Source organism: Diorhabda carinulata, chromosome X (assembly GCF_026250575.1).
Source record: "Diorhabda carinulata isolate Delta chromosome X, icDioCari1.1, whole genome shotgun sequence".
Lineage (NCBI taxonomy): Eukaryota > Metazoa > Arthropoda > Insecta > Coleoptera > Chrysomelidae > Diorhabda > Diorhabda carinulata.
This window is the reverse complement of record NC_079472.1, coordinates 47,964,759-47,988,797: the sequence shown is the minus strand read 5'-3', so window position 1 is coordinate 47,988,797 and position 24,039 is coordinate 47,964,759. Positions and strand designations below refer to the sequence as shown.

The 24,039-nt window shown below is 30.7% G+C and overlaps 2 protein-coding genes across 2 annotated transcripts; both read left to right on the top strand.

The window, feature by feature from the left end:
* The first annotated feature begins 1,979 nt into the window (after positions 1-1,979).
* Positions 1,980-4,020, top strand: LOC130900494 (uncharacterized). Its single transcript, XM_057811149.1, has 2 exons — positions 1,980-2,150; positions 3,341-4,020. Exons 1-2 carry the CDS (start codon positions 2,106-2,108, stop codon positions 3,683-3,685), a joined length of 390 nt encoding a protein of 129 aa, XP_057667132.1. The 5' UTR covers positions 1,980-2,105; the 3' UTR covers positions 3,686-4,020.
* Positions 4,021-7,414: 3,394 nt separating this feature from the next.
* Positions 7,415-24,025, top strand: LOC130900549 (zinc metalloproteinase nas-13-like). Its single transcript, XM_057811247.1, has 4 exons — positions 7,415-7,647; positions 16,003-16,244; positions 18,453-18,586; positions 23,804-24,025. Exons 1-4 carry the CDS (start codon positions 7,415-7,417, stop codon positions 24,023-24,025), a joined length of 831 nt encoding a protein of 276 aa, XP_057667230.1.
* Positions 24,026-24,039: the final 14 nt, after the last annotated feature.

The window sequence follows — 24,039 nt, the reverse complement described above, 5'->3', positions numbered from 1 at the left end:
AGTTTTGGAGGTACAGTGGAGTCCCAATAATCCGAACTTCGATAATCCGCTTAATACGAAACCTAAATAAGAATATTTTTAATAATGAAAAAACACAGAAAGAATCAAAATAATTATGTATTAATAAAAGTATACAGTATCTTTCGAATACAGTAAAGTGTAATGAAAAAAACAGAACAATATTATAAACTATACTGGTTTAAAAAAGTCCGTTACAGTTTTTACACGAAGAGACGAAGACCTCTTTCTCGCGGCAAAGTTAAGCCAACGTCTCCTGCACCTGTACAACATTGTTTCTGTCTGCTTGTTGATTTGGAGTTTCTTCAAAAGTTGGGCTTGGTCAAAGTTTTTTCCACGATTTTTTCATTTGTAGATTCCCATGATTCTGAAACCCAATAAATTACGTCTTTGATATTCACTCATTTTGAGCTTTTGAAATAATGGGAGATTCTTCAAGTATTCGTCTCAATAACTTTTTCTTGTATGAGAGCTTAAGATGCTGCAGTACATGTTATCCATGGGCTTGATCAAAGGGGCCACGTTGGGTGATAGGAGAACGGCCTTTATATCTCGTCATCCGAGGGATATGAGGGGTCATTGTTGAGAAAAAGTAAAACGTATAGGCAAGCCATTTTCTTTACAATTCGAGTGACTTCGGGAACAAATTCCCTTTGTTCCCTTTTTTACTGTTATCGAAACGCGCATCAGATAGTGTAATTGTGAGTGTTCAGTGTATTCAGTATGAATATCGCCAATGATTCCAGAAATTCCAACTTAGACCATAGACCTTTGCCCGACTGTTCTTCAAATATAAACTCCATATGGGGCATTATGCAAGAAAAGTGCTAAAGCATGTATAGAAAGTATGCCGAGGCAACTTATAAAAGCCAAAGAAAATGTGAATAGTTACAGTTTCCCATTACCATGTTAATATACTTGTTAATATTTTTTTAATGTCTTAATATTATTTTTTACATTCCTTTCTTCATTTTACTCATTTGTTTGTAAGTGAATCCACAATTTCGCGACAGAATTTTGAATTGAATTACTTACTTATGTACTTATATAATCGAAACACTGAATTGAAATGGATCTATTTTTTATTCCTTATATTATATTTTCATTAGAGCAGTTCACTTTAGCCAGAATAATTAATTAACTTATAATATAAGTACTAAATATTTTTAGGATTATTTTCACTTAGATATCTTCCTTTTTCACTATATATTTTTGACTATGGAAACGAAACGAAGCAGACTATTATTTTATATAAAATGCACAATTAAGTTGTGTGTACTTACATACTTTTACTTGATATTTAAGTTTGAATAGGAGATTAATTCCTTGAACAGTAATTCTATTTATGCTATGACCAGAATTTTTTGTTTAATATTACACAATCATCAATAAATTTCCTAACAATGTGAACGGCATCTATAGTGCATTAAGCTGACGTATTCAAAAAACGAAACGCTTCAAAATTCATTTTATTTGGTAACATTTCACCTTTAAATTACTCATAAAGTAGCTATCTAATATTATTTGATATGATTATGACTTAAAATGGTAAAATAGTTTTGAATCAATAGTATACAAAACTGGAATATTTTGTGATTGTCTCTATTAATTTAGCAACCCAGCGTATATAAATCCTAAAAACAGTTTTTTTCAACTTATGTTTGAGTTATGTCGAATAAGTTTGGAGATTCCAACTGGAAATTTAGCTCTAGAAATTCAATGTTAGAACTTATTAACCGTGAAAATAATATTTTCTATATGATATTAATTGATGTACTAATTTTTTGCCTGTATTACAAACTATTTTATATTTCAATTCTGATTTGCGTATTATGTTGGAAAACTTTTGAAAAATCTACGATATTTTTGATATGCATAAGAAAATTTCAATAATCCTACATACGTATCTGTAATATTTGTTTTATTGTTATGAATTTCAAGACATTTTGTTGTTTGTTCAAATTGCTGACCATAAGTATTTATTAAAACAATTGCAACATGAATAATTCATCATTAGTAATTATTCAAACAATATCAAGATATTTCTAAATCCATAACTATTTTACAAAATATTAATTTTCAAAGACATGATGGCTTCAAAATTGATTTTTCAATTCTGTGTATTTACAGTGGTGAGTAACAATTACTTTCCATATTTTATAATTAATTAAGTATGTAGTAATATCACATAGAAATCAATAAAAATATTTAATGGATTTAACATAGAATATATGTTATGTACATCGGGGAATGCTATACTGTATATATACTATATTGAAACTTTAAATCCGAAAATTGAATCGGTCTTTGATATTCTTCAGTACGTATTTCATTGAAGCTACTACCTTGGGGGGCATCTAAATTTAATCTTCATATATGTGTTCATTGTGATCAACAAATTTTTTATGTATTGCTCTATCTAGTGAAAGTTGAAGTCTTTTTGTCGAAATAAGTACTTTTCTTTTATAAGTTTATTCACTGTATAATGTACAACTTTCATCAACCACTCTCTATACCTAAATTAAAACCTTAGCACAAGCTTCCACCTATTTATCATGGCGTCATTAGTTTTGTAACTTTAAAGTTTTGTTACGTAACAGTATATATTCTATTGATATTTCGTCACATCAAATTAGATATGAGCTGATATTTGAATTTCTGATAAAATACCACAAAAATAATAATCGAATTGATACAAATAAAAAATTGACTTTTGGTATAACTACGAAACTTTAGTTTAGTTTATAGGATTCTGAGTCAAAGTTTCTGTCAACTATTGGTATAATCGAAAATGAGACTCTAAATAATAAAACAACCTACTAAATGTCCAAAAGATTTTTCATAGCAATCACTGGACTTTTGTGTAGAATAAATACCAAGTGTACCTTAAATGTTTTCGCTAGGTGCGAGCTAGTAGCTGGGAGAACCATGAATTGAACGTAGAACGTCCCCGTAGCCCAACAAGGAAATTCCATCATTTGACATTATTACTAGTGATTTTCACATATCCGTTGTTTATTGAACAAAAATAAGTAAACATATGCTTGTTACGTAGTTAACTGAAAGAGCAAAGGCAAAAACAATGATCACAAATTCTATTTCTTGTCGGTATTTTTTATATGATTTCTTACTCTGAATTTATATGCGTCTAGCATATGTAAATATTCCATTTTAAATTTTATTGCTTTAAGTTATGTTTTCACCATCTGCAAATACGAAACATTATGAACTAGAGTTACTTGAATGGTGCAAAAACATATTTTTTTTGTGATTCTCTAAGAAGACAAATATTTGAAATAATCACCCCTTTCTTATTTTACAGTTATATAATTGCTTCACTTGCAGTATCACGGATAATAAAATTAAGAAATATTCACTCAACAATATGAGCTTAAAAAATTCGCAAACTCCATATGAACTCATAGAAAATCTAAGGAAGCAGGTGTTGGCGAAAGAAAAAGAATTGAAGAAAGCCGAAGAAATTAATAGAAACTTTGAAAAGATGCTGCAGTTGGTTAATATACTGGGACAAGTTGATTCTTTTTTGACAGACCGTACTAAAGTTTTAATCAAAAAGATAGCAATGCTGGTAGATGCTGATGACGGTAAATTTGAAAGGGAATTCAATAATAATCACGGAATCACTATACAAAATAATCAAATTTAGAATAAATTGTAGTAAAGTCAAAAGGTTTTTTGTACACTTTTATAAGAAAATATAAACATTGATTAAAAATTTCAGTACTTTCATTGTTATTAACCTTTCTAATAAGATCGGTGGTTGTCACTCTGACGTCTGTAAATTTGTATAGGATATAACTCAATCTAAAAACTTTTGTTCTCAATTCTATTACAAGGGTCGTCGAAAATATTTTTGTCCAAACATTAAGATGAAATTGATGTGTCCTATTTTTAAAGAAATTGCATAATGTGTTGCCTCCATTTGGGGGCATCACTCGTAAACGTAAATATATTTCGCTAATGAAAAAAGTTTTTATGTTACTTAACTGACAAAATTTTTGTAAATAGACCAAATAAAGTCTTACGTAAATAAAAATTTGATTGTAATTTCATTAAACCAAGAAGTTTAAGTTTTCTTGTCAAAACGCACGTGCATGTTATTGTTATGTCATTTACAAGGAATGTGCGATTATTGACGTTTACAGACATGGGCGTAGAAAAAATATTTTACATAATCAGTTGTCTGAGAATTCTTGAGTATGTCACTGTTTCACAAAAATTAAGAAAGTCGTCATGTTTAGGAGAATCAAAGATTACTTGAACTAATTTGAATCTTTTTGTACCAGCTTATGAGCATTCAAGAAGGCCAAAATGTTCGACAAGTGATAATATCGAAATAATTCCTTACATAGAACTGGGTGATCGTCGAGTTAGGGAGTTAGAGAGAACTTGGATAGACCAATACACTAGGTACTAAAACAAAAGACTACTAAAGGAAAGCAGGAAGTAAATGAGCTCTAAAAAGAAGAAAGGCAATTACATTGATTGGAAGGATTGAAATAAACAGCAATAATTCCAGCAAAAATTTGTGAATGTACAAGGAGTAATAGAATTGAAAAAGGTCAAAAAAAATTATATATATTGATAAATCGTCTTTAATTTAGGTCTCTTAAAATTTGGTTATCAAACAGATATGTTTCAATAGAAAAATTGTTTGCCAGTAATTTGCTAACCTTAGTCTACTTATAAAATAAAAACTTAAACAATGTAAAAAGGTCTTCGACGTTAAGTGATAACGATATGTATAAAATTAGTCTAAAATTTACATATGAAACAAATTCAAGTAAAGATATCAATAGATACTAACATCATTTGAGAATATGTGCTGAATACATAATTGGATTTTGGTTCATTTAAAATGTGTTGAAATCACGAAGACCATTCATTATTCCATGAAATAATTTAGGTGATATTTAGTGGAGTGTCCAAAACATATTTGTTTAACGAATTATGTGAGTAGATTATATTGAAATTGTTTTTGAACATCAAAATAGGGATCAAGCGAATCCAATAGACCTCTTTTCCATATTACCAAACATAAAACTTTACTTAACAGAAAATATTTCCAAATATATTATCCAAGAACTGGAAGCCTTCATATTTTACATGGAGTGAATAAATATTGCAAGAACAGGAATTTTCGAAAATTTATGCAGATGCACAGGTTTAATCGTGCTTTCAATATAGAAGAATAGGAAGATTAGGAACATCCAAAGAGACTATATAGGCCAAGAAGTAGAAGCCTCATATCTTAAAGGCTTGATCAACTCACATTAAGTGATTAAATATCGACCGGACAAAAATGATGTTTCTGTTTTCTGACAATTTATGCAGATGCAGAGGTTTGATAAAGCTTTGAATGTGAAAGAAAAGAAATCTTGGTAACATCCAAAGAAATTATACATATTTGCTAACAAATTAAAACCTCTTTTTTATTGAGAGGAGAGAAAGGATGCTTTTGTTGGGTCAAATTCAATAATTTATGTAGATTCACAGGTTTGTGGAAGTTTGGCAACATCCACATAGATGAACCATTTCTAAAAATTCTCTTTTTCGTGTATTAAATTTCGTTTCAAGAATTTTTGAATCTTTATAATTGAATTTATGTTTATTTGATATTTCATGGTGCGTTAATGCAGTTCTATTTTTTTATCGTATTGATGACCTCTTAGTCTATTTTCTAAATACTGAAATGTTTGCCCTATGTAGACAGCGTCACAATTAGTATAAGGCACTTGATATATAATATTACTTCTTTTGTTTTTTGGTGTTTTAGATTTTAATTTAGTAAAATATTTGGATAATGTATTATGTCCTTTTTGACTTATACTAATATCATATTTATTGAAATAATTCGATAATTATTGGGAAAGTCCTTGTACATATGGTAAGGAAAAATGTTTTGTTTCGATGCTTCGTTTCTGTTTTGTTTTTTAATTGATTGTATTGTCTCTCTATCCTTTTCTTGAATCTGTTATTTATAATTTTTTCTGGATAATTATTTATTATTTTCTGTAATTGATAGACAGATAGATAAAAATCGTCAGCCAAATTTACTATAAATTGATTAGTTTACTTCAATCTACCTGGTATAATATCGTTTTGTTGAAATTCTGAGGTGAATACATTGGTTGTAATAATATATGTTCTTATCTACTCTACAAATATTTCAATTATCATATATTAATTATTCTTTTGAAAACGCTCCCAAGGAAGGAAACGATACGTTAAGTTAAACGTATCTATTATAAAAATTTCATCGATGTTTGATTATTTCATTTCATCCAGAGCCCAAGAAATTAGAGAGAAAAAATAAATATCAAAATTCCTCCAAAAGTTACTTGGTTTCTAAATAATTGAATAACCTCTGCATGTAATGGTAAAATGTTATTTTGAAGGAGTCTATTCAGTCTATATTTCTTGTATGCATTCGTTTTCCTTAAACAACGTGTGAAATTGATTTAACAACTAATTTCCTATCATTTTGTTGCTATTGGAGAAAAGCTTAACGTGCATACATTAATAATTCTATGTTGGTGACAAAAGAGTATTAATTGTGAATAGTGAATTTAACTCAAAGATATAGCTTAGGTGCACACGGGATTTTAAAGAGTATTCAATATGTGCACATATGTTGTATTCCTTTTTCACATATGATCTACACACTTTCCGATATATTGTCAATGTGCCTTTTTCATATAAAACACTTATTTCCAAAGTCCAAGCATGTCTAAGATGAACTTCATATGACATTGTTTGTTTTAATTCCGGGCAGCATTCGAAAGATGACCTAGATTTTTATAATGATAAATTTAGGATTCTATTTAATCACACTCTAACTAAACCAACATTCAAAGTTGGAAATAATTTAGTGGAACAGGTAGGTAATATGATAATCTAATGAATTTATATAGCCACAGGAAAAGTTGTGGTGTAGTTTTGATTTTTCTTTGAAAACCACAAAGTTTCGTGACGCAACATGGAGAAGAGAAATAAAGCTTCTACATCTACTGATAATTCCATATATTTTGATAATAACTTTGAATAACCCTTCGAACACACACAAAGAGAAATAAATCCTCGTCCTCAGATGCATAAGCGACTCCAAAATAAGTATTTGTATCGTGTTACTAGGATCTCATGTGAGTGGAAGCGAATATGCTCCATAACTTTTATCGCTTTTGTAGTACGGTTTTCTTATGAATTTGAATTCAATAATCATATCATTTAAGTGCCAAAGTACACACACACGAGTACAAGAATGAATTGTTACAGAGAGATGTCTCCATTCTCCATGTTTATGTGTCTAATATTTTCAATGCATTTTAAAACAATACAAAATGCTTCTGTAGAACAGACACGGATTGATAATATTATGATTGATTTATCTTCTTGGGACGAATCACATCCGCAAAATCCTGAAGAGTTTGGAGAATATTTTGAGGGCGACATCAATGAACCCAATATTGGAAGAAATGGGATAGTTGGAGAAGAGTTTCGATGGGAAAAAGGACAAATTCCATACGAGATAAGTGGATTATTTTCTACAAACGATAGAAAAATGATTGCTAAAGCTATGGAACTTTACCAGAAATATACTTGTATCAGGTAAGATTCCAATTTCATTCATAATGAACGTCTTCACTAATATTTAGCCGGTTGTTATATTTGTGTATTTTTTTTATTATTGTTATTATTGTTTTGAGTTCAATGAATCAATGATAAAAATATTCCTTATTCTGTTCTGCTATGTTTTCATCTTCATAGACTCAACAAACAAAATGGATAAATATTCAGATCTTTCAAAAACCCACTCTCATAGTTCACTTCGCCATACTGTATACGGCTGTTGGTGTTTTAGAAATTATCGTTTCCAACTTCACAAAATTTCAATTGAATATGTGGAGAATGCTGGAAAAGCCTATTGCTGTAAGCTCAAATGCATCCTTTCCTGAAGTGGAAATAATCTGAACAATTGAACGATTGGTAGATTGATTTAACAGATTCGCTTCCATCAAGAGTAAACATCGAAATAGTTGAGATACCGGGAAGCAATTTCACATTAATTACATTCAGATTAGAATATCAATCACAAAGAATGACAATGAAGAGATGATAAATTTCTTATTTTTGATATAAATAATACGTAATTAACCTTTTCTAAGCTTTAAAGCTTACCAAATAATCGCAAAATAGTATCTAAATATGATTAGTTTCCTAACTTCTATGTTGCAGCATTTGTTTGATGGTTTAAAATAATTTATATACATACATTTATTACGATCTTGAACCAAATTTCCTTGATTTTTAATGTAACGCCGAGTGCGGGTGCAGCGACTATTTCTAATGAATAATTTATTACAAAATTTTTTTAATCTCATGCAGATGTTGCAGCCTCTAACGGGCAAAAAGTTTTCTAATCTTTTGGTCAGCAACCGTGAATACCTTTACTTTTTGCTTATAGAAATTAGATAGGTAAGCGTGTACGTTTCGGAGTTGAAGTGGTCGAAATACACATTGATATTCCGAGTACAAACTGTGTGCAAACCTTCTTTCTCCTTTAACGACTTACGGATATAACGATAAAATTACAGTGGTCCCTTCATTGTCGCTATATCCGAAATCCACTATTTATATTACAATTTAACATGAATGAAGTCTGAATAATAATTATGGAGCTATAAAAAAATAGTACGTAAGAGCTTTTGTATAAAATTACAAATTCCTTACGATATCCACTTTTTCTATAAATACAAGTTTCCGTTCTACAACAACATTCTGTTGTAAAAATATTGTTTGTGTTTATTATTTAACAAATAACCCCAACGGTGTTAAACCTGGCTACCTAGCTGGCCAAAAAAATCTTTGAATATATATGTGGGTGATTCCGTTCTAACTGTGATATTCAATGTCCTGTATTGTTTTTTTGTACTAGTCATTAATTAATAATCAATTAATAAAAATTTTGTGTTAATTGAATAATTCTTAAGATATTTAAACATTATTTTTATACAATATAACTTGCCACTTAAAGAAAACTTATACTACATCACTTGAATGTCAGTACCGTGTCATGTCCATTCCTAGAATTTACCGATAAATTATTAATTTTTTTTGTCGTAACAAATGATTTAAACTAATTACCTTATAAATTCTAATGTTTATGATCAAACTGAGGAAAATTGATGCACTTGTTGTTTAATATCTTAAGTTACCATGTCAGTACCGTGTCATGTCCATTCCTAGAATTTACCGATAAATTATTAATTTTTTTTGTCGTAACAAATGATTTAAACTAATTACCTTATAAATTCTAATGTTTATGATCAAACTGAGGAAAATTGATGCACTTGTTGTTTAATATCTTAAGTTACCATGTCAGTACCGTGGATAAATGAGTCAGTACCGTGGAACTCAAAATCCGACATTTGTGTCTTGCTCGTGATACTTTGAAGTTGTAGTAAATTCCTCTTAGAGTTTTATTTTTACAGTAAAATAGATGAATAATATGCATAAAAAAGTTAGAAAAGTTAAATTTTAAAATCTTGAAATTTTGAATACAAAAAATCACAGTTAGAACGGAATCACCCATGTACTCTATCAATTTTCCAAATATTGCCTTACTTCTGACGTGCTATGACATATTGCGCCGTCGTGCTGGTAACATATTGTTACGAACGCCCTTGTCCTAGAGGAGAGCCATTTAAAAAGAATCCTAGAAAATGATTATGGTTCCGAGAAAAGAAGATAGCTATTCATTCCGAGAACAAGAGTAGCCGAGGTAATAAAGAAATTACACGACAGTCAATCGTGTCTATATCAACAGTATAATGTTGAAAGTCCTTTTGAAAGCATTGCTTTAGATATTGCTGGACCATTTCCGACGACAGAAATGGTCCAGTGTAGACTGTGTCCAGGACCGGAAAGTGCAAGAATGGGTTTAGTTGCGGATTCAAACATCCAGTTTCGGCCAATCCATGAGTTCCAGGAGAAATTTCCATCTAAGGAGCGGGTAATGTCACGAAATCGTCCCCGACATGAAACCGGCACTGTCCGGCGAAGGTGCGGCACGTGTGGTATACGTTTGATATATCCCAGAATTTTAAGATTTGGCGAAGTTTGGCCTGTTTGAAATTTTAATCATAACAGGCGATTTGTTAACATTGTTTCTTTTGAACCAACTTTTGGAAAGGTCTATTTATTTATTTGTTTTGTTCCTTTATTTTCTAGAATTTTTGAGAACGTCGTTTTCGATATATAAATGAGTTTCTTTAGCGAGGTTAGTTTATAATAAATAGTCATAATGAATAAAAAGAAATAGATAAATAACCGAAGAATTTAAATAAATTATATAAGTTAGTTAGGTGTAGTGTAAAGTGTTGAATTATATTGAGAATGCGAGAAACAGTGTTGTATTGTGATTTTAAGGTTATGCATTGCCGAAAATAAGCCAGATTATGCAATCCTAGTAATTTCTCACAAAAAATATGTGTTTTCAACGTCGTTTGATCATGATTCTTATATATATATATATATATATATATATATATATATATATATATATATATATATATATATATATATATATATAAGTAGTTTTTTATTGGGAACGAGGCAAGGAAACATCAAAGTGGACTAACTTTAATATATTTTCCGATCTTTCGAATACTTATGTATTCATCGTGTGGAATTGAAATTATGGTCAAATACAATATAAGTAATATGTATAAATGTATAACAATAATAAAATTTTACTTCCAATAATTGATTTTTGATATTATTACAGTATTATTGAAACTCATAGAATTCAAAATTCAATATTCATATTAACATTGATAGAAATCTTGATTAATTGAAATATTGATTCTGGTTACTATAGGAATTTTCATTAATTTTTTATTGGTTAGATTTTGAATGACGTTGAATTTTTATAGGTTAGATAAGGATAAGTTTTAGTGAATGATGTTTAATATTCATTGGTGAATTTATGGATAACATTAAATCTCAATAGGTTAGGTCGTTATGAATGTAGTTGAATATTCATTGGCTAGAATATAAATGAGAATAAATTTTATAGGTTAGTGAAGTTGAAATTTATAGGTTAGGTGAGGCTAGTTGTCAAAACTTTGGCAGATTCATAATTCATATTGTGACCTTCGTGATAGATATGAGTCGCTAATGAACATCTAACAGGATATAATCTACTATCACTCTTGTGAGAAGTTATCCAACTCATCAGTGACCTTTTCGACTGACCAATGTACTTTTTGTAACAATTTAAACAAGGTATTTCATATACTATGCTAGGCAATTTATTGATTGGTGTTTTATCTTTTACTTTAGTAAAAATATATTGAATATTGAGTGTTTGACTGTATGCTATTTTAATATTGTCTTTTTTAAAGATTCCAGAAAGTTTAGGAGTAACTGATTTTATTTATGGTAAAGGTATATAAATATTTGGAAAAGAAATGTTAGGAACGGAGTTTGAAGATGATGATTCAATGTTCGTGTCAATGTCAAATGAATTATATAAAATTCGTTTTCAAAAGATATGGAGGATATGAGTTTTCATAAAAAAGTTTGTAAAGTATTTTAATGTTTTTTTTTTCATGAAAAATTGAATCAGAAATTTTAAGGACTTTATTTTTCATCTGTTTGATTAAATTAATTTTAGTGTTACGTGGGTGATATGAATGATAATTGATATATCTTCCAGAACTTATTGGTTTCCTATACCAGTCAATTAAAATTTTATTATCTTCGTTTCTTATAAATTTAGTATCAAGGAAAGATAACGATTTTTCAGTATTCTCCTTTTCTATAGTAAATTGAATATAGGGATCGAAACTATTGAAGTAAAATATTAAATTATCAATTTTATTATATGGAAGGGATAAAATTATATCATCTATATACTTTTTAATATAGAATAATTTGAAGGGTAAAACAAATATTACAAAGTCCAAGATATAATCCATTACATTAAGTGCTAATACAGGGGATATTGAAGACCCCATTGTTGTTCCAAAAATTTGTTAGTAATTTTTATTATTATAAGAGAAATATGTATTGGTAAAAATGAATTTTATTAATTCTAATAGAGTTTCTCTATTAATTTTGCAATTTTTACATATATTGCTCCATTTTGTAGAGCTGTAAGGCATATAGTGTACATTACTAAATAGAGATATTACATCCAATCCTAAAAATACATAATTCGGTGGTAATATCATATTAAAAGTTTCTTTGATTTTAAACGAGTTTTTTTGTATAATAATCATTGTGATAATCATAAGATTTAGTAAAAATTTCAGTTAACCAATTTGTAAGGGGATCGATGGGAGTGTTAATAGATGCTACAATAAGTTTAGCTGATAGAATAGGTTTATGAATTTTTGGTAAACAGTAGAATTCAACATATTTCTTATTTTGTATTTGACCATAATTTCAGTCCCAGACGATGAATACATAAGTATTCGGAAGCTCGGCAAATATATTAAAGTTAGTCCACTTTGGTGTTTCCCTACTCATAATATAGCTAGCAAAGACTTCTTTACAATTCATATACAGTATGGTGCAAATGAAAGGAAAAATCCCGAAACCCGTCGATTTTTATTTTTAAACAAGCTATTCGTGAAGATTTTATTTTTGACGTCATCTATATGATCGTGATGACGTCATCGCTAAAATTTATAAATGGAAATGTGAGTGCTGTAATACATTATTTGAAAGATCTTTTAAATACTTCTCCAGCCATATCAATATGTACAGTGATTGATTTGGGTATTGTCACAAATATTATTTATGAAATTTCAACAGATTTCTAAATAAAATGTATTAAGTATTGGTAAGATGTATTTATTGACATACAAAAATAAATTTTGTATATACGTACAGAAAATGCAAAAACAATTGCGGGTAAATGCATAATAATTTCAGACCTTATGTTCAGATTGGAGATATAAGATGCAATGATAAAATATGGAGTTGGAATGTAATAATACGAAAAAATAATATTTCAAGATAAAAGTGTCCCTGCATACTTTCAAAGTTGATGACTAATATTTAAACGTATCATCCTAATTGAAAAGATTCGATCCAACCTAATCTGGTATTGTATATCCAAATATCCTAAGATTGGCTGGAATATCAGAATACAGGCGCCGTTTTGTACATCAGTGCTTTCTATGAAATAATTTTAGGTTCAGTAAGGAAGTTCACGAAGGAAAAGGTCGAAAATGGAAAAAGAAATTTAACGTAGTAATCGAAAATTGATAGGACGCATTTCGTAGAATTAGGGTCCATACAACACAATATTGGAGAGGAAGTTAATCAGAATTGAAACCTACATTCACACAGAAAAAACGTTTTCCTACTTTTTAGAAAGCTACACCACAATGAAATTCAAAATAATATGTAATATGCTTCTAACGAGTTATTAACAATGAATAGTTATGATATATATTTCTTAAACGCATAAAAAACATTGTATTTTCATTATGCATATTATGCATATCGGCATATACGAGTATAAGAGGTATATTATAGACTAATAGAACACTTCGTGAAATATTTATCGAAATATTTCAAACACATCATGAAGAATAGTCATACTTTCCATGTCCATTATAAGATTGTCATTGCATCTATTATAGAAGTACTGAGAGGGAATATTAACAAAAATATTTTCATTGTGTCTCAAAACATGCACTATTCAGTTCTATACAATTTTGCAATTCCTCAGTAGATGTTTTTGGAGGAATAATATTTCAAATCGCTCTTTTGTGAGTTCAAACTAGCATATATTTGGATCTTTTATGATCTGTCCCATTTCCTAGCTTTATATTTCTGACTTTTTAATTGATTTATTTAGTATAGTTGAAGGGATTGCTGAAGAAACCAGGAAAATTATTCCAGATATGACGAGAAATCCATTTATCATGATAATTTCAATAGCTCACCCACCTTCCATGAGGGATTTTATCTTGCAAATTCTCCCAAACTGAAGAAAAAAATTGCTTTACACTCCCTTCAACTACTAGCAACGGCCTTTTCAATAATCACCTCGCCTTTCTAGTTAATTTTTCTATCGGTCGTCGTTGAACTTCCTTCACTCTAGTAATAAATCTGAGGTAACAAATTTCATAGTAGAGCCATGCAATTTCAGAACCAAAATAAACAAAATACCTCTCAAAAAATATCAAAATTCGTCAAAATTCACCTCTTCTCCCATACACATATAAAAATCAGCAAACAAATATTTCTTTTCTACTGAATATACTGTTTACACCACCTCTACACCAACACTCACAATAACACTGCCTGACTTCAGAGACTGAAGGTAAGCAAAAATCTAATGACTTGACTTACCTGTTTTATTCTAAATTTTCTCACCAATAAACCTCCTCCCGTAAAAATTAAATCCATCGTGAAAAAAATTTCTTCTCGGAAATCTTCACATTCATACCTTGACTACTAAACTATAGAGTGAGCTGTAAGGAATTGGGCCTTTGTCCTTATTTAGCTACTGTTACATTTAGCAATCTCAATGCTTTCAAATGCATCCGACAATTTATTATTATATACATTTTTTAACAATTTCACATTATTAATATTTGCCATGATTATGTATAGCAGCGTGATCGGCAATACTTGATTTTCCGATCCGACCATATTTTAGATGAGCTATGTGCTCTTTAAACCAGACTAATTCACTTTCCGTCACAATCACCACAGCTGATTCCATATATAACACTGTTTTCCTTGTTTTTCATTTTGGGTTTGGAATATAGTGGTCTCACATAGAGATTTCTTAAACCTATGACGATTAAAATATTTACAATTTTTTTATCATGACCGTTAAGTACAGTCATTAGGTTTTAGTTTACCTTCAGTCTCTGAAGACGATAACTTGGTTATCGTAACACGCATCGGACAGTGTAATTGTGAGTATTGGTATAGTGGTGGTGTGTTCAGTGTATTCAGTATGAATATCGCCAATGATTCCAGAAATTCCAACTTAGACCATAACATTACCTTTGCCTATTTTTTAAATATAAACTAAATATGAAATTTATCGAGGAAGAATAGTACTAAAACATGTACAGAAAGTATGTCGAGGCAATTTATAGAAGACAAAGGAAATGTGAAGTTACAGTTACAGTTACAGTTACAGTTTCTCATTACCATGTTAATATACTTGTTAATATTTGTTAATGTCTTAATATTAGTTTTAACATTCCTTTCTTTATTTTACTCATTTGTTTGTGAGTGAATCCACAATTTCGCAACAGAATTTTGAATTGCATTACTTACTTATGTACTCATATACTCAAAACACTGAATTGAAATGAATTTATTTTTTATTCCTTTATAAGGGATCTGTTAGTCTGCCCAATATACTTTCTGCCACAATCACCACAGCTAATTTCATATATACCACTCTTTTCCAAATTTGGTATTTTACCCTTAAGATTGCCCAAGAATTGTTTCAATGTATTATTGAATTTATAAACCAATTTAAAACAGAGGAAGGTATCAGAGAAAATTCTTCTTGTTTCTTATTTTGGCTTTGGAAAACAGTAGTTTCACCTAGAGTTTTCTTAAACTTATGACGATTGATTAACCTATTAACAATTCTGTTATCATAACCGTTGAATACAGCTACATCCTCATGAAAGTCTTTTCTTTATTGTATCTCTCGATGGTAAGTGGAAAGTGGATTAACCGATGTACCAGTAAATGGATACTGGCCATCTTATGTTGAATACTATGAGAAGAATCATCCGGGATATAAATGGCAATCTGAATGTTGATCTCCAATCAAAACATTATCGAGCGAGTACATTTTTAGTATTACACTGTACTTTATTACTAAACTTTTTTTCTTGTAATTTCTCACAAAACGTAACAAAGCGTACTCTCTGCTAATATAATTGCTTTTTTGTTCTCCATTTCAAGCTTTAGACCTAGGAATGAATCTGATGATGACTATATCTTGATAACAAATCAACAAACAGGATGTTGGTCTAGTGTTGGTAAAAAAGGAGGCGTTCAAGAAGTGAATCTTCAAAGTCCTCAATGTACTACGAAAATTGGAACGCCCATTCACGAACTAATGCACGCCATTGGATTTTTGCATGAACAAAATAGGCATGAACGAGATGACTTCGTTACGATTCATTGGAATAATATTAAGAAAGGTTTGTTTTTAATTTGTGCAAATACTATTGGTATAGACAGTGAGTATCAGTATTGGCTTTAATATTTGGTTAGTGGTTTCTCCTCTCGTTTCGAACTATTGGGATCTAAAGAAAAATGTGTAGGTGTGAGTTTTTAAATAAGTTTACTCAACCTAAATACCACTATGGCATCTACCAGTTGTCATAGGTTATGTACATAGCTCTGGTGGGTAAAATTAACAAGAGCTGAACAAAAGAATGATAGTGGATGCTGTTTTTTCCATGTAGAAGAATAGTTCCTCTATAATTATCATTACTAGAGCACAAGACTTAATTTAAATAAGACCTCAGTTGAAGTATATATAACTGGTATTCAAGATGGAGTGAACAATATTAAAATGGATGTCACCAGTTTTATAACGAAGCGTAATTTAAGTAAAATAAAAAAGTGTGCAAGCTGGAAACACCTAATAAATTAAGTTATTTTTAAAAAGTAAGACTATTCCAGAAAGCTATGCTCTAAATAATATAAACTACTGAAGACAATAGAAAAAGGTACAGCAATGATATTATATTAATTGAAAAGGCAATAACATTTCCATTAACTGCTTATTCAATACGCCACAATGAATACAGAGCAGTTAGAAAACAACTTAGACTAATATATCCCAAAAAAGTGAAATGAAACCTATTTGAGAAAAATTCACCTGTGGTCTAAGTTGGTGAAGATGTTGCCGTTGATGGTAGTGCAGCTGTTGGTGTTTCCGATTTCTTACATTCTGACAGCGGCAGAAAAAATGAGGTGAGTAAACAAACTGATGGAACGACTAAAGACTAAAATATAACTATACAAAAATATGAATTTGCACGAAAAGTCATTTTCAAAATTTGCTTTCAGCAATTTTTACGAGAAATAATAAGAGGTTAATGAAGAATATGGTCACGAGAAAGATTAAGGGAAAGCCTACTAGCGAGTGTAGACGATAATATTACAAATTTATTAAACTTTACTTTTAAGGTGACAGGCTTTATAGACAAAGAGACGATTTATACTATCAACCTTTTTCATAATGTAAGGGGCGATTCCAGTATCGATATACTCAATCGAGATTAAGTGAATTCCATAAAAGTCACGTATTTGCAATTTAGTCTTGGTTTATGAACAAAACCATTAATATGATTTGCAATTGACCGACGAGATCATAAAACACTGTAGGAACTAATTCTAATCCTTGAATATATTTTCAGTATTTCATTAAAATTTCTAATAAAATTTTGAAATTATAAAATGGTACTACTAGTAGTAGTAGTACTGGCAATAGTGGTACGGAACCGCAGTTCATTAGATACCACTGAAACAGAAAATGATACAACAAGTAATTTGCTAATCCTAAAATCAACATTGTTTCAAACAGTTTATGGAATGGCACCTGGTAAAAAGATTAATGTTGTTCAAGAAATGTTTGACTACTATATTTTTAATTATAGACAAAATAGTGAATGCAACTTTTACATAAAAGTTGTAATGCGCTCGTTTTGATTCTGGGGCTTTCTGAAACTATGATCTGAGGTCAAGTAGATCATCTATCTAGCATCTAATTGTGGATCCTAACCCAGAACAGTCTTCAAGCATCGCATTCAATTTTCGGTGGAAATAAATTCAAAAGATGATCTACAAGAAATTTGAATTCTTACTTCTTTTTTTGGTCGTTAATTCTTTCATGATATTAATTTATTGTTTGATATATTTTAGATTTCAAATAATTACTATTGAGCTGTTATCGGCAATTTACCACTCACTCGGAATTGATATTAAAATTTAATATTAATGAGCTATATTTATGCTGAAAGTCCGAAAAGTATTAAAACCCCAACCCTCAATAGTCTATCAATTACGATGCTCTTGAGAATCAATAGTAGACAGCCATTTAAGAGAACTTAGTTCAAAAAGCCATAGACAAATGAAACAACCCGTTAGCTGATCGCATTTACCCAGGGTAGAAAGGATCATATCATATGACCATGATCCTATTAACTCGATCAATTAGTTTCTGAACAGTCTGATCATAGTTTCCAAAAAGTCTTCTTATTATTATCTACTCGTTCCATGAAACAATGTGAAATTTGAATTAAACCAATCGTATTGATGTATTTGAGCATTTATATTTAGTTAATAGTGTAGAACCATTTAATTTGATTTGATTTTGAACTATATACAATTGTTTACAGGCAAAGAAAGTAATTTCAACAAAGCAAAAGAGGGCTACGCGGTAGATTATGGTATACCTTACGATTTCATTTCTGTTATGCATTATTCAAGCACAGCATTTTCTTATAATGGACAACGAACAATTTCCCCAAAGGTAACGATTCCATGACTATTTTTTTGTGCACTTTAAATTGGATTGCATTCATTCCATATTTGATGGATGTGTTTATTTACCATTGAATTTAGGTATTATATTAATCGATTTATTGCAGTAGCAAATTCAAAACACTGGGAGAATGATTATAGTTTATTTTAGAAAGGTATAGAGTAATAAAATCTCATTAGGTATGCAAAGGGACCACAAAGTGACCCAACGAAAATTTAGGCCACTTTCATAGTTTAGCATTGATTTCATTGTAAAATTTTTTTTTATCAAGTGCAGGTAGTACCACCCGGGTTGGGGTCAATATATGGGTTCAGCCTATAGTTATCCATTCACAAAAACTGAAAATAGTGTGTCAAAGGCGTGCCGGTAGGATACTCGTAAAAAAGAAAGAATTTTATATTAACAGAAAAAAAATTAGGCATTATATACATAGTATTAGGTACACTTATTTTTTAATGAACATTATACAAAAAATACATTATACAGCAAAGTTACACTATGTTTTTCTGCTATATCTTCCACGGCGTATTTCATAAAACGATGTTTGTGTAAATTTACTATAGCTAATAGTTCTTTTTTTTATCAAATTATCTTCAAATTCAATACTTTTGGTTGTTAACCAGTCAATAATTTCTTGTTTTCTCCAAGATGAAGCTGGAGTCTTCTCTATGCGTCGAGAATGATAACTTGCGTTATCCATCTACTACTGAATCAGCCGGAAGATATTTTCTCATTTCACCAAAATAGTCTTCAAAAACATCCGAATCCTTGTCCTCGTGGTAATCTCCTGTATGGCACGACTGAAAGGTTAGCAAACCTTTTAAAAAATCCCTCTTTGTTTCCTATATGGATATACGATTATTAGTATTTTCCCTTTACCTGAAGGCACCTTAATACCCGTTGACAGGCCTTCGATAAAAGCTTAGCGAGTACTGGTTATATTTTTATCTTGCCACATTTTTGGTACTGTATAACCTTCATTTATTCACGTCTCATCAAGTTAAAAGATTTTCTTCTGCTCTGTTCTGTACTGTTTTATACTTCTTAAGTATTTTTGTTGCCAGCAAACAATTTCATCGCTTTCCAGTTACGGTTATGCTTTTCCCAGGCAAAATCCATATTTCTCAAAGTGGTCCATAAAAGTACATACACTTATGGTGTCTTTATCAAGGACTTTTACTGGTCTGCTTGGACTTTTCTTGGAAGTCATTCGGGAACATCGGACGACAGTTTCTTGTACAATAAATTTCGGGTAATTGTATTTTATGCAATCTTGTACATTTAAAATAAGTTTTTCATTCACTGATAGTGGAGAATTATTGGAACAGCAAATACTGATGTGTTAAACTAAACAAATATACTTATAAAGTTCTGAAAATTTTGGGTAAGGCACCATTGCACTTACGGTGCATGGTTAAGCCGAATCTGAAATAGGGTTGGAATTAGGCAGAGGTACTAATAGAAAGTTAAACGGTACCTGTTAAACGCAAAACGTAATTGTATAATCTACTACCCAAGTAATCCCTACACAATATTTCAAGACCTATAACTATAGCCGACACCGAAATTGACCCGAACTAGACGGAATTTCCCATTTTAATGCTCTACACCTTTCTAAAATAGACTATAGTTTAATATAAAAAAGAATTGCTATCATTACGGCAAGTAAGGACCATCGGTATATTTGCATATTTGTAACTATTTGAGGGATCGTTAATCATTTGATTATATTATAAAAAGCTTCCAGGATTTTTAACTTAGATAATGCAAATGATGATTCAATTTTTTACTTTAACAATATAAGAGCGAGCTGTTAGCTCAGTTTGTGATTATGATGATAAGCCATACTTTAATCACTGATATGTTTACTCCTATTGTGTGAAGATAAAACTGTTGATTTTATAATTTGAGGTATCATATTGTTTTGGCATTTCCTTCTGCACTTCTTCACTCCTTTCGGATAGTATAGGATGTGGGATAGCTCTAGCTGCTAAAAATCTTCAAATTCTAATTCATGCTCTTTAGGATAGTGGCAGGATATAAATAAAGCATACTTTACAGAACCTAGCATCTTCAGGTGCTCATAGAGGTGGTAGTCCTGTTAGTATTCGTAAATGGCTCAAATTTAGGTTGATACATTCAATATGTTTTCATTGGTTATAGGTTAACGGTTTCTAGGAGTCGATTGTTCTAGTAACTGATTTTTTTCTATTAACCTTTTTTCTATTGTTTCTTTAGCCGATTCGGCAACCCAGGTCTATCCGATTCTACTTTATTAAGTCTGTCTGCTATTCAATTTTCTCCCACTTCAATGTATATCTGAATCCATTTCAGGGTACCTATTCGGAAGTAGATTACTTGGAAATAATGCTGTCAAAAAAATTCTTTGTTCCTAAGTTATAGGTCTTTTTAAGTTGCGAAATCAGAGCAAATATTTATTTATATTTTCTAAATTATACATTATGAATTTTTAATGGATGATTACGTATGTCCATGTAGTGTGTTTGACGGAATAAATTCTACAATATTAACTGAAGGCTAGATGGTTAACAATTTTTAAGGGAACAACCTGTACAATCGAAAAATAGCAAAAATGATTTTTGTAATAAAAAGTAAAACTTCTAGATCGTTTTACATACCAAGGAAACCGTTCGTCATAAAGAGACATTCTGAAGAAAATTGTCTTAAATTGTAATTATTTATTGAAAATACTCGCAGGAAGTATTGAAACACAATCAAATATTTCTAATTGAAGTATATAATATCAAGCATTGTGTTACTTACATAAGAACACAATGAAATGTAGAAAAATTTAGTTGACTAACCTAACATTTTTCAAATAAAAACAAAAAAAAATATATAATTAATGTTCGAGGTGAGTACCTTGCACTTCTAGTCTAGTTCCTCAAGAAATGTTTGATTGTGTTTTAATACCTCCTCCTTTTGGGGTTATTTCAAAGCAGATACTTATGGAAGATCATGAGAAATACAGGATATGGGAAGACTATGTAGAAAAACTTTTTGACGACAATAGACCAGACCAGACCAGAGAACTCGATGCAGAAGAATGTCTAACTGGACCTTCTATTACCAAAGAAGAGATAGAAAAGGCTGTACTAGTCGCTAAAAATAATAAAGCAACTGGTCCAGATGAAATACCATCAGAAATACTGAAACTACTGGACGAAAGGGGCATTAGAGTGCTTCACAAGCTGTTCAACAAGATATATGATACTGGTCATTACCCTGAACAGTGGCTATCTTCAGTTTTTATTCCTATCCCAAAAAAATCGAACGCAAGAAAGTGTGAAGATCATAGGTTAATTAGCCTTATGAGCCACTCCCTAAAAATATTCCTAAGAATAATACATCAGAGATTATATAGAAAATGTGATAATAATATAAGCGACTCGCAATTTGGATTTAGACAGGGGTTAGGTACAAGAGAGGCAATAGTCGCAATACAGGTCCTTGTACAGAACTGCTATGACCAAAGAAAAAATGTTTGTCTATGCTTCATAGACTACGAAACAGCTTTCGATAAAGTTCAACATCACAAACTTATGCAGCTCCTTAAAAAATTGGATTTGGACGAAAAAGACATTCGTTGTATCGAAAATCTGTACTGGCACCAAAAAGCGCAAGTCAAAGTAAATCATGGTCTAACTGAGCAAGTTCGGATTCGCAGAGGAGTACGTCAAGGTTGTATATTGTCGCCGCTCCTGTTTAATATATATTCTGAAGCCATCTTTCGAGAGTCACTAGAAGATAGAGACATTGGGATCAAAGTCAATGGAGTCTCGGTCAACAACATACGTTACGCCGATGACACAGTGCTGATTACAAATAATACAGATAACCTACAACAACTAATTAATATAGTAGGCGGACATAGCCAAAACATGGGATTAAACATCAACATCAAAAAAACTAAATTCATGATTATCACTAGGGAAGCGAATACGTTTAGAAAATCTAGAGTAACATATAATGGAAAACCTATAGAACGGGTAGAAAAATTTAAATATTAGGAACATAGCTCTGTGAAGAATGGTCGTCGGACGGTGAAATAAAATGCCGAATTGAACAAGCTCGAAGTACATTCATAAAATTTAAAAATGTATTTACATGTACCGACTTTTATCTTGATCTTAGACTGAGACTTTTGCGGTGCTACGTTTGGTCAGTGCTTCTTTACGGGATGGAGGGTTGGACCCTTAAGGTGAAAAACATCAACAAATTAGAGGCATTCGAAATGTGGGTATATCGTAGAATCCTGAAGATACCATGGACCATCAAAGTGAGGAATGAGGATATTCTCAGGCGTATCAATAAAGATCGTGAACTCTTTAACATCGTGAAGAAACGAAAGATTGCATATCTTGGCCATATAATGCAAGGCCATAAATATCAATTCTTTCAGCTGATAGTTGAGGGCAAGATTGAAGGTAAGAGAGGATTGGGACGGAAGAGGATGTCATGGTTAAGGAACGTGAGGCAGTGGACGGGTATACAAGATATTCAGACATTGATCCTTATCGCTAGAGATAGAGAAGCCATGAAAAATGTGGTCGCGAACATCCATTAATGGATAAGCATTAAAAGAAGAAGACAAAGCTTGGTATATGCAACATCGGTAAACAGAAGGAACGAAATGATCGATGGAATATACTTCCATTGTGACGCTATAAGGCAAAATCTTGGAATACTCCTCAAAGTCTCCGGATGTATGTAGAAGTAGATGTTCAACAGTATACAGTTCAATTAGAAATGTTTGATTGTCTCACAATATATTCTTCAAGTATTTTCAATAAATAATCATAATTTATGACAATTTTCTCAGAATGTCCTTTAACTTTAAATGCCTATAACATAGAAACGAGGGTTCGTATGAAAATTTTTTTATATCACTGCATTATTTTCAAGTCATCTATTCCCGAATTTTTTGCATCAATTCCCGGAACACCCCGTATAATCGAACTTTTAACTAATTGTAACGTTAAGAGATACTGGAGGTAGTAATACTACATGCATACTTTGATAATCTTATCATGATAATTATAGTTTTCGTGTAAATTTTCCAAGTTAGAACGAACAGTGTCTTTAGATATTTTTTAATTTCATCAGACAACTTTAATAACAATATTTTTATATCATTTCTATATAATTGTACATTATTTATAGATATTTCTATTGACATTCTAGGAAATGTATAATATCGAGAAGATGGGACAACGAAATGGATTCAGTAAAGGAGATATAACTAAAATTAATGCCATGTATAACTGTCCTGAAAAGACCCAACAATTAAATATCACAGGTGAAACAACCAATGAAACTATTGAGGGTAATACCAGCTCAGTGTTAGAGGAAAGGAATCCATTTTGGCAGGCTGCTAATAGCTTATTCTCTATATTTGTGAAATAGATTCATTCGGAATA